The sequence below is a fragment of the Lampris incognitus genome, chromosome 6 (genome assembly GCF_029633865.1).
Source record: "Lampris incognitus isolate fLamInc1 chromosome 6, fLamInc1.hap2, whole genome shotgun sequence".
In the NCBI taxonomy this organism is placed as follows: Eukaryota; Metazoa; Chordata; class Actinopteri; order Lampriformes; family Lampridae; genus Lampris; species Lampris incognitus.
Window position 1 is genome coordinate 10,944,731 of NC_079216.1, and position 14,553 is coordinate 10,959,283.

The window sequence follows — 14,553 nt, forward strand, 5'->3', positions numbered from 1 at the left end:
TTGATCAATAAATCTGTGTCTTAAGATACTCATAAGGTATACCCTGTGAGGGAGTGGCCATATTAGATATGGAAAACAACCTTAACCTCTGATGTGCACAGGAAGTGTATGATCCATCCATCCATTATCCAAACCGCTTATCCTGCTGTCAGGGTTGTGGGGATGCTGGGGCCTATCCCAGCAGTCATTGGGCGGCAGGCGGGGAGACACCCTGGACAGGCCGTCACGGGGCTGATTGGCCAGAAAAAGTTGATTGGGTAGAAAAAGGGTCAGTAGCGAATGCTTTTTATGTCCACTGTGCTTCTCATGTACTGAATTTATTGCTCCAAGATGTCACGAGGTCGGTCACTATGTTCAGAGACACCATAGACTTTGTCCAAGCTCTTGTTAACTTTGTACGTGACTCACCCAAAAGGCTGGCCTTTTTTCCTAACCTTCAAAATGACAACAAGGTGACCATTGTGTCCAAAAAGATGGACTATACGTGCTCATCACTTCGAAGTGTGTTTTAGAACTACTGCAATCCACAGCAAGCGCTTGGTAAGTCACGTAGCAATGACAGAGGGCAGTCTGGCAATAAAGCTTGTGGTTCTTTGAGGCATCTTAAAAGATTTTGAAACCATATGTGGCTTGGTAATGTGTGAGAAAATATTCTCCAAGTAAGAGGACGTTAGCAGTACTCCTCCAGAGGCGAGACATATCTGTTGTTGAAAGCAAAAGAGCCACTGGATTGTTTTGGCTGAGTCGGCTGAGAGTTTTAAAAATGTGTGGGTTGAACGCACTGCTTTGGCTGGTGACTCAACAAAACCCTGTCTACCTAGACACAAGAAGCTCCCAAGAAAACTTGCTGTGGATGATGAAATGGCAACAAGCACCCCCCCCCCCCCGACAGCATCCCAGAATACTTTAAGGAGAAACACCGGGATCCCATCATCTCCACAGTGATTGAAACCACTGATAGACGATTTCACATTGAAGGGTTCAGATGCCAATGCCTGCACGGAGAAACTTGCAATAAAAGCAGTAAAAGGAGACAACTCATCAGCAGAAATGGGGATCATTTCAAAACACTCCTCGTCTGATGTAGATGCTAACAGACTGCAAGTTCAGCTGAGCATGTTACCTGATTTAGTACCCCAGAAGGACAAGGATACCAGCGATGGAAAACTGATTAAAACGGTTATTAGTGCACTAAAAGATGCATCTACTATTTTCAGTGAAGTGAAAACTGATGAAAATCCTCTTGGCCCGTCCAAGCTCCTCTGCTGGAGTTTCTCGGCTTTGAGACGGATTAAAACATACCTGCGTACCACGATGGCTCAGTCAAGATTGAGCAGTGCTGCTCTGCTCCATATATACAGCAAAAACAAATGGACAATCTCAGTCTTAAAGAAATAGCACAAGACTTCCCAATTCTGTCCACTGTAAGAAAGAGCACTTGTGGTGTATTCAGTAGCGACTAAGTATGTTGCCCCGCACACTTCGATAAACTTTAAATGTGAGGTTATTGCTCGGGACGGTGCAGCGGACAGGGGGGAATAGTGGAAATATGGACATGCTGGGGCCATTTGGATCTTTTTGTAATCAGTTGGAGGACTATACTATATTTCAGATCATGGGTCATCCTAAGTCTATTGTTTGTGCGGAGTGGGAAATCGACACCTCGGTCTAATTGTTGGTGTGTTAAATGTTTGGCTCTTGCAGTTTTTCTATTAGCCACACAGTAGGAGCGGCTAAAAGTAAAGCTAATTGTCAAACTTAAAGGTAGTCCAAAAAGTCTCTCTCTCTCTAGACGAAGGACACATTTCTAAATATTGTTTTACATTGTAAACAGTATGTTGATGTTGAGATGCACGTGAGTAAAATACCTGTGTTTTTAATTCTCAGTGTTTCATTGCAAATTCTACAATTGCTATCAAACATCAACAACATGGCAAGTGGAAATAAAAGTAAAGATGATTGAACAGCTATAATGTGTCATTGATAATCATCCCAGTATACACAAAAACAACAAAAACAAATGTAAAATGTATGTAAAATTACAGGAAATGGCTTGCTTGGTTGCTTGGGGGGGGGACCTTCTCGTAGCCCCTTCCCCAGGTCAGCCCCCCCCCACATTTACACAAAGTTAGGCGCCCATGTCAATGCCCTCTTGAAACTTGCAATCACATTAGCTTGTGAAACAGTAAATGAATTACACGATGGCATACCGTGTGCGCCCTCTGCACAGAAATGTAGGAGTCATTCCTATCTTCTAATGTCGCCCTGATACTCTTCTTTTGCAAAGACTCTTTACTCCGTGTGCAACTTCAGATGGTTCAGATGGTACGCATTTCCTCTCAAATTAATTAGCTTGATCACATGACCGGTATCTTGCCTATTCAACGCAGCTCACTTACCCGAACAGTAGGTATCATTATTACCCAAAACACTGTGAAACCAAAAGTTATATTTACAATAGGATTACACAACACCACTTATTATACTAAACAAACTAGTTCCTCTGGAAAGGTTTTGTAAGATATTGAGAAAGAAGCACATTTTCCCGCTACAGTTACACACACCTAGGGATAATTTAGTGCGGCTGATTCGCCTGACCTCCATGTCTTTGGACTGTGGGAGGAAACCAGAGGCCCCTGGAGGAAACCCACGCAGCCACGGGGCAAACATGCAATCTCCACACAGAGGACGACCCGGGATGACCCCCAAGGTTGGGCAACCCCAGGGCTCGAACTCAGGGCCTTCTCGCTGCGAGGCGGCCGTGCTAACCACTGCGCCACCATGCTGCCCGAAGTGTATGATATTCTTCAATATACTATACCCACTTAACTTCAATATATACTATACCCGCTTAACTTCAATATATACTATACCCACTTAACTTCAATATATACTATACCCACTTAACTTCAATATATACTATACCCACTTAACTTCAATATACTCTACCCCACTGAATATGATATAGGGTAACTTGAACCTCTCCCAGTAGGCAGCGTGCCTCTCTACTACAGGACGTTTTGACCTATATAGCATTTGATTTATACAACTGATGAAGTACCACCACAACTCAGCATTTTTATCCCTTTTCCACCCAGTTTGATCTACACTGAGGCAGCTAATGGAGGTTCAGTGTCTCGCTGCAGGACACTTCAACAGGAGATATCTGTGATGATGAACACAGGTTCTTGTTATGGAGGATGCCGCCTGTTATTGTGAGACGCCACTGGCTGTGATGGATGAATTGGGGGGGGGGGGGGTGTTTTAACCCCGGCACCAATCTGCCACATGGTGAGTGGACAAGAGCGTTTTGCCCCCGATTTCAGAGACATTTTAGTTATTTTGTGATTGTCCTCCACTACCGTCGTGCGTTCTCCGAGTCTGTGTGAATCAGTGCCGTCCCAGCAGGTGTGGAGAAAGCTGTCCCGTCTCTTTGCTCTTGCGACGTGTTATCAGCCTCATTACGCAAGGTGGGATTGGTTTTTGTAGGACATGCACGGTGTTTTTGCAGTTGGACAAGCAGTTCAGGCGAGTACGGATACCTTAAACGCCCCCTTCCCGAAACATTTCTCCACTGAGATGGTCATGAGAAATGGGGATTTGAACAACAAAAGGTTTCCACTTCAAGCCTTTATAAGTATTCAAGTTCAAGCGTGTCTGAGAAACAAAAATCGGTGTCCATTCCTCAGTGCTAATTACAAATCGGAGACGACTGTGGCCTCTAAAATGTCTCTATTTGCTGTGTGAAACACAAAAGGCGGCGAATAAGTGAGAGCCCCGGTATTTTTTGTCATCGTACAGTTGTTTTTGGTCACAATGAAATGTGTCCTCAGCATTTAACCCATCCTATTGTATAGGAGCAGTGGGCAGCTGCAGCACCGGGGGGACCAACTGCAGTTCTTCTTTCCACTGCCTTGCTCAGGGGCACAGGCAGGAGTATTAACCCTAGCATGCATGTCTTTTAGATGGTGGGAGGAAACCGGAGCACCCGGAGGAAACACACACAGACACGGGGGAGAACATGCAAACTCCACACAGAAAGGACCTGGGACGGCCTGGGGTTCGAACCCAGGACCTTCTTGCTGTGAGGCGACAGCGCTAACCACTGGGCCGCCGTGCAGCCTATAACATAATTATATTATATAATAAAGAAAAAGACATAGAATTATCCGTACATTATCTAAGCCGCTTGGCCAAAGTCGGGTCGTGAGATGCTGCGGCCTATCCCAGCAGTCATTGGGCGGCAGGCAGGGAGGCACCCTGGACAGGCCGCCGGGCCATCACAGGGCTGGCAGGTTTCAGGACCGGGAAACAGCAGGTAAATGTAAATAAATAAGCGATACATACAATTATATAAGAAATAGAAAGAAATTACATTTAATACATATTTTGAAGCAGCAGATATTCAGATGTGGAAGGAAACTCTTCGATATTGCATTATCTTAAAGCCTTTCGTCTCACTATCGTGCGGTTTTCTTGACAAATACAAGTGTCTCGCCACCCTAGACGAGTGGCTCAGAGTAAGCTCCTTCCTGTTGTGTAAACCCCATCTCGGCGATGCCCCTCACGCTAACGATGAGTAAATCGAAACGTCACTTCGCAGAGCCAAAATTTCCCTTCGAGCGGTGATTGCCAAGCTTCATAAACAGCGTGTCCATGATTCTGACAGTTTCATTTTCTCAACCCGCGCAAAATACTCATGTTTGTGCAGTGAACGAACAGAAGTGAACAAAGATGCTGATAAGAGCGCAGAAAGAAGAGGAGAATAAACACAAGTGCAGGTGAGATACGAAAGCCTCGAAGGGCGTACATACATAACATCGCACGACACCTGGACGTTGGATAAGATTGATGCACAGGTCTGAAATTCAGAGGACACCAATAGAAATCTCACATTTTTTTGCAAGACATTTGCATATAATGGGCCAAGACCGACCTATTTTATATGGATAACCTTGTCAGAGGAAATGGGTAGAAGGAAAGCAAAGAGACCTGCGCCTTGTTGGCTTGCTCCGGACCGGTGTGGGAAATGGAGCAGCAGGTGCCACACCTCCACGACCTTTTGCAAGCTTGTGGGCAGGACACGTGGTCCACGCTGAAGCATAAAAAGGCGACGGCCACCACTCCTGGCTGTACTCTGTCGGTCACGATGAGGGGGCTGCTTGTGCTGACCGCGCTGTTCGTGGCCGTTTTCGGCAAAGAGACTTTCGAGGGGTGAGTTGGCCTACCGGAGCTGTTCAGTTATGTACGCTTTCACCACATGCTCCTGTGTAAAGGTGGATGGACGTAATCAATAAAGAACTGCCCAACTTCTGATTGTTGGAAACGGGCACATTTTGTCCAAGTCACCCATTCATTAACTTTGGGACATGTGATGGATGGGATGGCTCATTCTGTGTGACGATATAGTATCGTGTAGTAACCCTGAGGGAAACACACACCCTTGCATTAAACTGCTTGTGCAAACATAACTTTCACAACTCCACCAGAGCTCTTGGGTAAAGCCTCGTCTTCCTGCTGTCTTCACAGCCATCAGGTGCTTCGCATCACCGCCAAGGATGAGCTCCAGCTCTCTCTCGTTAAGGACCTGGAGGACATGGAGGAGTTTCAGGTCAGAGATGATCCGGAGAGTCACACAGAATAATATACTATACGGCACATAGAATAGAGTAGAATAGACTAGAGCAGCCACGCCGACCTCTGTGGCACACATGCAACGCACACCAGGGTGTAGTCATAGTCCTGTTATGTCAGTATACTTGGCTTATGGATCAATAATTCTCACAATCAATGAGCGTAACATCAGATTACTCACTGCAAAGTGGTGATTTATCGGTTTATTGCCTCAATCTCTTGCCTTTTGTTTTTATTTACGTCACCACTCGGTCAGAAACCTACCTATTTGTTAGAAGAGTTATGAACAAGCATGACCTAATAGGACCAGTGCTCGTGTCCTTACCGGTGTAAAATCCCGACTCTCCATTCACCCCTTACCTAAAGCAGGCTTTCTTTCTCTCCGTCCATCAGTTTGGCGCTGTGCAAACGTGGGTTTGTCATGAGTGTAGATTGTTGTATTGCAGAAGTGCTATATGAATAAACATATACATATATTTTTTTTATCATAGACAAATCATCAGTTTTGTCGCTCTTACTTTTTGCCACTTTCAGCTGGACTTCTGGAGAGAGGCCATTGATGTAGCCACCTCCGTGGATGTCAGGGTGCCTTTCCACAGCTTGCAGGCCGTCAAAGCCTACCTGGAGACCCAGGACATCCAGTACGCCGTCATGATTAAGGACCTGCAGGTAAAAGACCAGAACTAGTCACATAGGAGGCTTAGAAACCCAAGGCTTGTGGGCTCAAAAGTAGCGGTGATAGCAGCGACTGGGACGGCTCGGAAGAGCGGGGCCAAGTACAACTGGGGAGAACGCGGTGATAAACCGCGTGTACTTCAATTGAATTATCTATTTTTATTTTCAATTTGGATAACTTGATGTCTATGAGAGGAGGGAATCACAGAGGAGTGAAGTAAAAGACGCTCTCACGATTTGTGCACAGGCTGTCTTGCATGAGGAAGAGGAGCAAATGCAGTTTGCTGCTCGCGCCGCTGGACCCAGATCCACAGACAGTTTTGACTATGCCAACTACCACAGCATCAGCGAGGTCAGTGCCCAAACGCCCAGTCAGATACAGTGGAAGGATTCAAATACACTCCATTTGGAGCGAGAAAAGTCTCAATTTCATAGAAAATGCTAAAAATACAGAAGAATCCATGGTATTTACAATTTACGTTTCAGTTATGAGACGAAGCAAATGAAGAAAGCGCTGCAAATTTAGGCACCGCTCTGATTTTGCTCATAAGACACGTCTTTGGCTCGGATTTAGTGTGTGTAGCACAAAATGTGGAGAAGCCTTTTATGGGTGCAGCCCCAAATGGTTTAAATCTCCTTAACCACCCGATTTGACTGTTATCAGTCTATTGAATAGGCGTTATCATCACACATCTGTCCTAAATATATACGGGCTAGTAGGGGCCTACTAGACCCACTAGTAGGTCCAAGTAATTGTTATCACCCATTGACTGATAACAGTCAAGTTGGGCGCCTTAACATCCGTCATTCACATGTAATTCTTTGAATAGGAGTGTTTGTAAAGTAGGATTTGCAGAGTTTGCTTAAGTTTTGAGGTTGAGGTGAAGTGAGTTTTGGCTGTTTTAATTTGTAAAGACTGCCGTCTCTTCTTTAGATCTACAGGTTCCAGGATATGCTGGTGGCTGAGAATCCCAACCTGGTCAGCAAGATTGTGATCGGTCAGAGCTACGAGGGCCGTCCCCTTAATGTTCTCAAGGTGCAGAGACTAAGTTGGACAACAAAGCGACAAAATGAGGACTCGTATTCTACAATACAGTGCTAGGATTGTGCAATGGACTATTGTGCTGGTGTCCCAACACTGGGGTTCCTGCTTCAAATGCCTGTGATGCCTCCGCCGGCTCAGCTGGCTGTTGCAGGGAGTGTAGCTTGCGGTATTTCTGGGTGGGGAGCTGGACGGGGTATTCTGTCTCGCCATTGACACCTAGTGACACAGGCAAGTGGTGCGGTACTGTGGGCGGGTCCGGGGAAAATAATGCCGCATAGGCCTCCCCGTGCGCTACTTTCACCCGGAGAAACCTGCAGGTGAAATAGAAGTCAGGCGTCTCCACGATGCCCTCCCCAACTACCGTAGGGTTCATGCAATGGTGTGACCCAGAAGAACAGGGAATCTACATGCACAAGCAAGGAGGGGAAAAGGGGGAGAATAATCCCCTCCCCCCCAAAAAATACAGCATCTACCATTTTGGAAATGTGACACCTACTTTTACAAAATGATTGCTAGAACTCTGTTGAGCAAAATATGAAACAACAAATGAAACTGAAAAGCTTACACTGTGATATAGTATTGAAATACTTGTGGAATGAGAAGCTTCAAGTCAACTTTTTTTTTTTTTGCACAAATACACAAATCAATCTCTATCTGCTAGTTGGGGGATATGGCAGAATATGGAATAATATGGGGGCTCCAAGGCAAGAGGGGGGCCCTTTATTGAACAAGGTGGTTAAATTAGCTGCCTTGGGATTGTCTTCTTGTTTTTAACCAGCTTCCTTGAATCGGTGATACGAGTTTTGGGACAGGAGGTTATATGGAGAATGTTAACCGTTTATTCTTTATTCAGACCGATGCTGAGCCCAAGCTTTCCTTCTCTTAGTTCAGCACTGGTGGAACCAATCGCCCGGCCATCTGGATTGACACTGGAATCCACTCCAGAGAATGGGTCACGCAGGCCAGCGGTACCTGGTTTGCCAAGAAGGTGCTTTGAAACCTCTGCAGTTGACACTGCCCTTCATTACTTCCTTGGCTACTGACCACTCGTCTGCTACACTGACTATTCTGTCTTTTCAATTTTACAATCAGATTGTGACGGACTATGGACGTGACCCTGCCCTCACCGCTATCCTTAACAAGATGGACATCTTCCTGGAGATCGTCACCAACCCTGATGGTTTCTCCTTCACCCAGACCACCGTGAGTGTCTCTTAGAGGGCTACAGACCTGCAGCAGACAAGCTAGGGCAAATGTTCCTCCTTTCTAAACGAAGTACCCGCAACTGAGGAGAAACTCGTTGAAAATGATTGATAGCACAAAAGCTAACCCTCAGATGTAGGAGTTGCTCACTGGAAAAGATAGACAGATAGCTAGCTAGCTAGCTAGCTAGCTAGCTAGATAGATAGATAGATAGATAGATAGATAGATAGACAGACAGACAGATAGATAGATAGATAGCGAGAAAGAGAGATAGATAGAGGGATAAGTAGATAAACAAAAAGAAGAAATACATATATCAACAATGATTATTCACTCTGATATGTCCCCACAGAACCGTATGTGGCGTAAGACCAGGAAGCCCAACTCTGGTTCTTCCTGTGTTGGAGTGGACCCTAACAGGAACTGGGATGCTGCGTTTGGAGGTATGGATTTTTCTTATGCCTGGGATATACCATCGGATAAGGAATGCTGATCGCTTACCAAACCTTCCTCAGCAGCTGCAGCCACATGCTGTGCTACGCTGCTTGAACACACAAGCCTGTTAGGTCTTGACTGTGAACTTGACTGTGTAGTACTGGCAAATGTGAGTTGCAGTGTCATTTTTGCACAGAGATTTGTTTTCCTTGTGCCTTAGGCTCTTCAAATCATTTGAGCTGTACCCTCATCTCAGTGGAACAACCTCCTAGCTTTTCAGCGCCGGTGTTCAGTCAGTTGCGGTACCCCTGTCTGCTGTATTTCATCATCCCCCCTAACCCAATAGCAGCTTTACATCTGATTTCTCTGATTTTCTTTTGACGAAATCTTATTGGTTGGAGATTTTAGCATTCATGTGGATGACCCCGCGATTAGTTTTGCTTCTGAATTTTGAAGTACTCGTGAATCTTTTTACCCTAAAACAGCCTGTATCACATCCCACACGCGAACGAGGCCGCACTCTTGATTTAGTTTTTTTAATCTATTAACGCCTGGACCTTGAAAGATTTTGACACGAAACGGTCTTGTTCGATATTGCCCTTCAAGTACCTGCTCTTTCCTCAAATTAGCTCCCGCGTCCTTAATGAGGTGTGCTGATCATTTTTCTCTGCCCAGTGAAGCAGCTCCACTCAGTTTCATGGTGTAGATGCTTTGGTTGATCAGTGTAATGTTTTCTGTTCAACGGTTCTACATTACACTGCTCCCGTTAGAGCAGGGTCGAGGTGCCGGTCAAATCCATCACCTTATGGTAGTGATGATACCCACCCACTCCAATAATCGAAAGCAAATAATCCCTGCCTTTACCTCTCCCTGCCTTGATTACTGTAACTCCAATACTTTCTTGTTTAAGCGAGTGTGCAGTTGCTCAACTTCAGCTGGTTCAGACCGCAGCAGCCAGGCTTTTGACCCACCCCCAAACGAAGAGAGCATAATACCCACATTCTGGCCCACTTCACTTTGGCTTCCCCGTATGCTTCAGAATCCAGTCCAAGATCCTCCTGACCACATTCAAAGCCCTCCATGACACAGCAGCCTCATATTTCTGAACTTATAACCCGATACTCTGCACCGAGATTACTCAGGGCTTCTGAGCAATTGTTCTTAACTGCCCCACGGTCCAGGCTCAAAACACAGGGCGACTGTGCTTTTACCCTTTTAGCTCCGACACTATGGAATCAGCCCCCCCCCCCCCCTATCTGTCAGGTCAGCTGAGTCTGTACCACATTTAAACAAAAACAACTTTTAAAAACCCACTTGTATAGGCTGGCATTTTTTTATAAGTGTGTTACTCTGCAACTCCTATTGGTTTTACTTGTCTTTTAATCTGGTTTGGTTTGTTTATGTTGCTTTTATTGTCGAGTGTTTGTCTCCGCTTTATAAATTGCATTTTTACTTGCTGTTTTCATGTTGTATGCTGTTATGCACTTCTATTATCAACTGTGAAGGACTTTGTGAGTGCTATTTTGAAATGTGCTATATAACGTTTAGCTTAACTAGCTTTGGTGTCAGGATGTGCCAGCACCATTTCCAACCCTAATGTCAACAAGACCAATTTCATTACAACAAATCGTACTCAGTTATTGATTTGCTGCTTCGCCTGGTTTTGACCCTGTGAAGATGCAAGTTGCAAAATGTTTTCTTTTTTTTCATTTGTCTTAATGAATTTACATGCATTCATCAATATCTCTTTGTTTTCTTTCTTCTTGAATTGTGTTGCTTTCATGTCCAGGGGCCGGTGCCAGTGGAAACCCCTGTTCAGAAACCTACCGCGGACCCAGGCCTCATTCCGAGTCTGAGGTCAAGTCCATTGTGGACTTTGTGAAGTCCCACGGCAACTTGAAGGCCTTCATCTCCATTCATGCCTACTCCCAGATGCTCCTGTACCCCTACGGCTACACTAAGACTCCTGCCAAAGACCAGAGGGAGCTGGTTTGTACATGCATCAACTATTTGGCACAACAAAAATGTTAAAAGAGCTGCGATATGATGAGCATTTTCAATTTTGGATTAATTGTTTTACTTTATCCAACTATATCCAATATCCAACTCTATCAGATGAATGACGTCTTGCAAGTAACAGTTGTTCAAGTAAAAGAAAAGTTAATTTTCTTTACAATGCATGGTCTTTCTAGGGTTACGTATTTGCCGTGTAGTCTTGGCACTGCAGTTTCAACCCTTGCTGCCTTTACTACTGTTTGCGATGCATATTATTGTTCACTCTTGGCGATCCAGTAATTGAGGTTTGAAGAATCTTTATGGTTATTTTTAAACGTCACATTTAATGTAATTCATGTCCCCACAGCATGAGCTGGCCAGGAAGGCCATCAATGACCTTGCTTCCCTGCATGGCACCCGCTACAGATACGGCAGCATCATCAGCACCATCTGTAAGCCACGGCACTGCTTAATATATACTTCTTCTTCTTTTTTTTTTTTGTTTACCCCACCTTGTTTCTACAGTTTCAAGACAATGTTACAGTTGCAGTTGTTGAAGATCTTGAGAAAGCAGCATCATACATATACATCATCCATAAATACAAGCTAAATATAAACAACTTCAACCAGCGTTATTCAAAACACTTAAAATACTTAAAACAGTAATGTAAATGTTACAAATATATGCAGTCTTAGATACTATGTCATAAATTCCTATACATTGAGTTGATACCTCAACAAGGGTTGCAGATCTGGTGCCTTCAACGTGTGAATCCAGGATAAATAAAGTACCACGCTAACTCCAGATTTTAGTACCCTTCGAATGCGTTGACCTATAAAGACTTAAAAATACTGACGATGCTTTCTAATTTTAGACCAAGCCAGCGGTAGTACCATTGACTGGACCTACAACCAGGGCATCAAGTACTCCTACACTTTCGAGCTGAGGGACACTGGTCGCTATGGTTTCCTGCTTCCAGCCAGTCAGATCCTGCCCACCGCCAAGGAAACTTGGCTGGCTCTGATGGCCATCATGGACCACACCAGCAAGAACACCAACTAAACGCCCCCCCCCCCGTAACATCCGCTGGGCAATCCGCGGAGCTCCCTGGTAACCCGCCATCATTGGAAAATGTTGAACTTTTTGGTCAGTTGAGCTAAATATTAACCTCATTCAACTCAGTGACACTCTACAAGTAATTAACGCCTTAAAGAGACCAATAAATGACCACTGTCCTAGCTGTTGCTTCCCTTTGTTTCTCATTATTTCAAAACCTCGACTATATTTTTAAGTGTACAAAGTGTTTCAGGGCATGATGCACAAGTCCAGTTGGGGGAACAACCTACATTTACACACCTTGCTTGTTACACGTTCATTTAAAGGTTTAACTTTCTACACAATCTATTGCATCCAGCAGTGGGACAATACACTCCCGCTGCCATGACTCTTACAGGGTTCCCCACTCTTTTTTAAGAAATCCCTCTCCAAGACTTTTCAGTTTCCACGAGTTTTACTTGGATACACATAAAAGTGACGTATGAAAGGAAAAGGCTGAATGCTTGACCCCTACAGTGAGGGGGTCTGGGGGCTCTGTTATGCTGTGGGGGGGGGTATTTTCCTGGCATGGTTTGGGTCCACTTGTCCCCTTAGAGAGAAGGGTCACTGCGAATCAATACGAAGTTATTCCGAGTGATCACCTTCATCCTATGATGAAGCACTTCTATCCCGATGGGAGGGGTCTCTCCCAATATGTCAGGGCCCCCATCCACAGGGCACGAGGGGTCACTGAATGGTTCGATGAAGGTGATGTAAATCATATGCTATGGCCTTCGCAGTCACCAGCTCTCAACCCCAATTAAACACCTATGAGAGATTTTGGACCGACGTGTTAAGACAACGCTCTCCAAATCATCAAAACCATCATCAAAACACCAGACGAGGGACTATCTTTTGGAAGAACGGTGTCCATCCCTCCAGTCGAGCTCAGAGACTTGTAGAGTCTATGACAAGGAGCACCGAAGATGTTCTGGAGGCTCGTAGTGGACCAGCACCTTACTAAGACACTTCATGTTGGCTTTTCCTTCGTCACCCATTTGTATATGACAGCCTTTGACTACGGAAAGCCGTATTATTCAGTATCAACCATCAGTGGACGACTCAACTGTCTTTAAATGGACAGCTGGTCACCAACATACCGCCAAACCTCAAGATTTGATGTGCAATCTCTGGCTAAAATACACCATCTCAGCTACACATTATGCTAATAATACGCCGTCTCCGCTGCAAAACATTAATTTTTACAACATATTTACAATTGCCATGACCTATATAATATTTTGTGGACATCCGATCAATTTGACCATCTTCCGGATGTTTTCGATGGCAGGAAAACTATGTCCTGGTCTTCCATGATGCATGGTAACCCCGCTCTTGTGTCGTATGACAGTTGCTGGTGGGGATCTCGTCAACTGTGGTTTTGGATGATTAAGATAGAATTGTGTGAGGGCATTAACTGAAGATCAGTTTTACCTAGTAAGGTTTAACGGAAGGCTGCTTAACCAACTATGTTGTGTTTCAAGTACGCCGGCTATTCGAGTCCACCCTCTTATCCACTTCGCGCCAAAGATAATCAAGATTTTGTGCCTGCTCGACCTAAAGCTGATAATTCAGTATCGCTCAATTTGTATTTTTACCATTTGATCTCTCATTTCCTCTTTCCATTTAATCTCTTCACACAAATAACCAGACAACACCAACAGAAGGTACTTCCATTTTATTTGACATTCATGTACAAAACAACCTAACAGTGATCATTTTGTTAAAGTTGATTAAGACTGACGGTGAATAACTCGCAAGCCATTCATAAACAGCTAAAATTAGCCGTATTAAGCCCAGCATGTACACTAATCACTAAACAGACCAATTAAAGCCTGGATCTTAAATTAATTAAAGGCATCTAATTAGTCGACCCTGTGATTGGGAGTGCTTAGCAAGCACGCATGCAACTTTCCCAGCAGCGTCAGGCTTCACACTCACAACTACACACACCTACACCTGGAAGCTGCCAGCTACAAACGGCCTTCAACAACTAAAAAGCCTTGCTCAATGGCACCCAAGCAGTAAATGTTGAAGAAGTGGAGAGTGTTTTTTTTTCTTTCCATTAACTCTCCCTACTAAGACTTCCTAAGCGGTTTTGGGATTTGAATGAGCGAGCTTGCAGATACAACCCTACTTCTAGAATACCCATATCACCCACTCGGGCGACTTAAACGGACGAAACAACTTCCGATTTCTACTCCCCCAAAGGGTCCAAATATTACTGACGGAAAAAAAACTAAAACAAAACAAAATCCAACGACGCTAAAGAAAGGGGCGCGCTGGCAAATAAAGCAATACTGCTCTCACATTTACAAGTAACTTGACAAGAAGGAACAGAAATCCTTTTCGAATGATCTTTTTCCCTGTCGAGACAGCCGAGTCATAACGGGCCATTTCTTTCCCTTGGTGATCCTTCATGATTTGCGACATGTATTGCCTTTTTCCTCCACTACGCAGCATGAACACA

At 44.6% G+C, this 14,553-nt stretch overlaps 1 protein-coding gene across 1 annotated transcript; it reads left to right on the top strand.

The window, feature by feature from the left end:
• The first annotated feature begins 5,136 nt into the window (after positions 1–5,136).
• cpa5 (carboxypeptidase A5) lies at positions 5,137–12,226 on the top strand. Its single transcript, XM_056281576.1, has 11 exons — positions 5,137–5,214; positions 5,530–5,611; positions 6,169–6,303; positions 6,557–6,661; positions 7,244–7,345; positions 8,241–8,342; positions 8,447–8,557; positions 8,910–9,000; positions 10,782–10,981; positions 11,355–11,439; positions 11,863–12,226. The coding sequence occupies exons 1-11, from the start codon at positions 5,150–5,152 to the stop codon at positions 12,048–12,050; spliced, it is 1,266 nt and encodes a 421-aa protein (XP_056137551.1). The 5' UTR covers positions 5,137–5,149; the 3' UTR covers positions 12,051–12,226.
• The last annotated feature ends 2,327 nt before the right edge of the window (positions 12,227–14,553 follow it).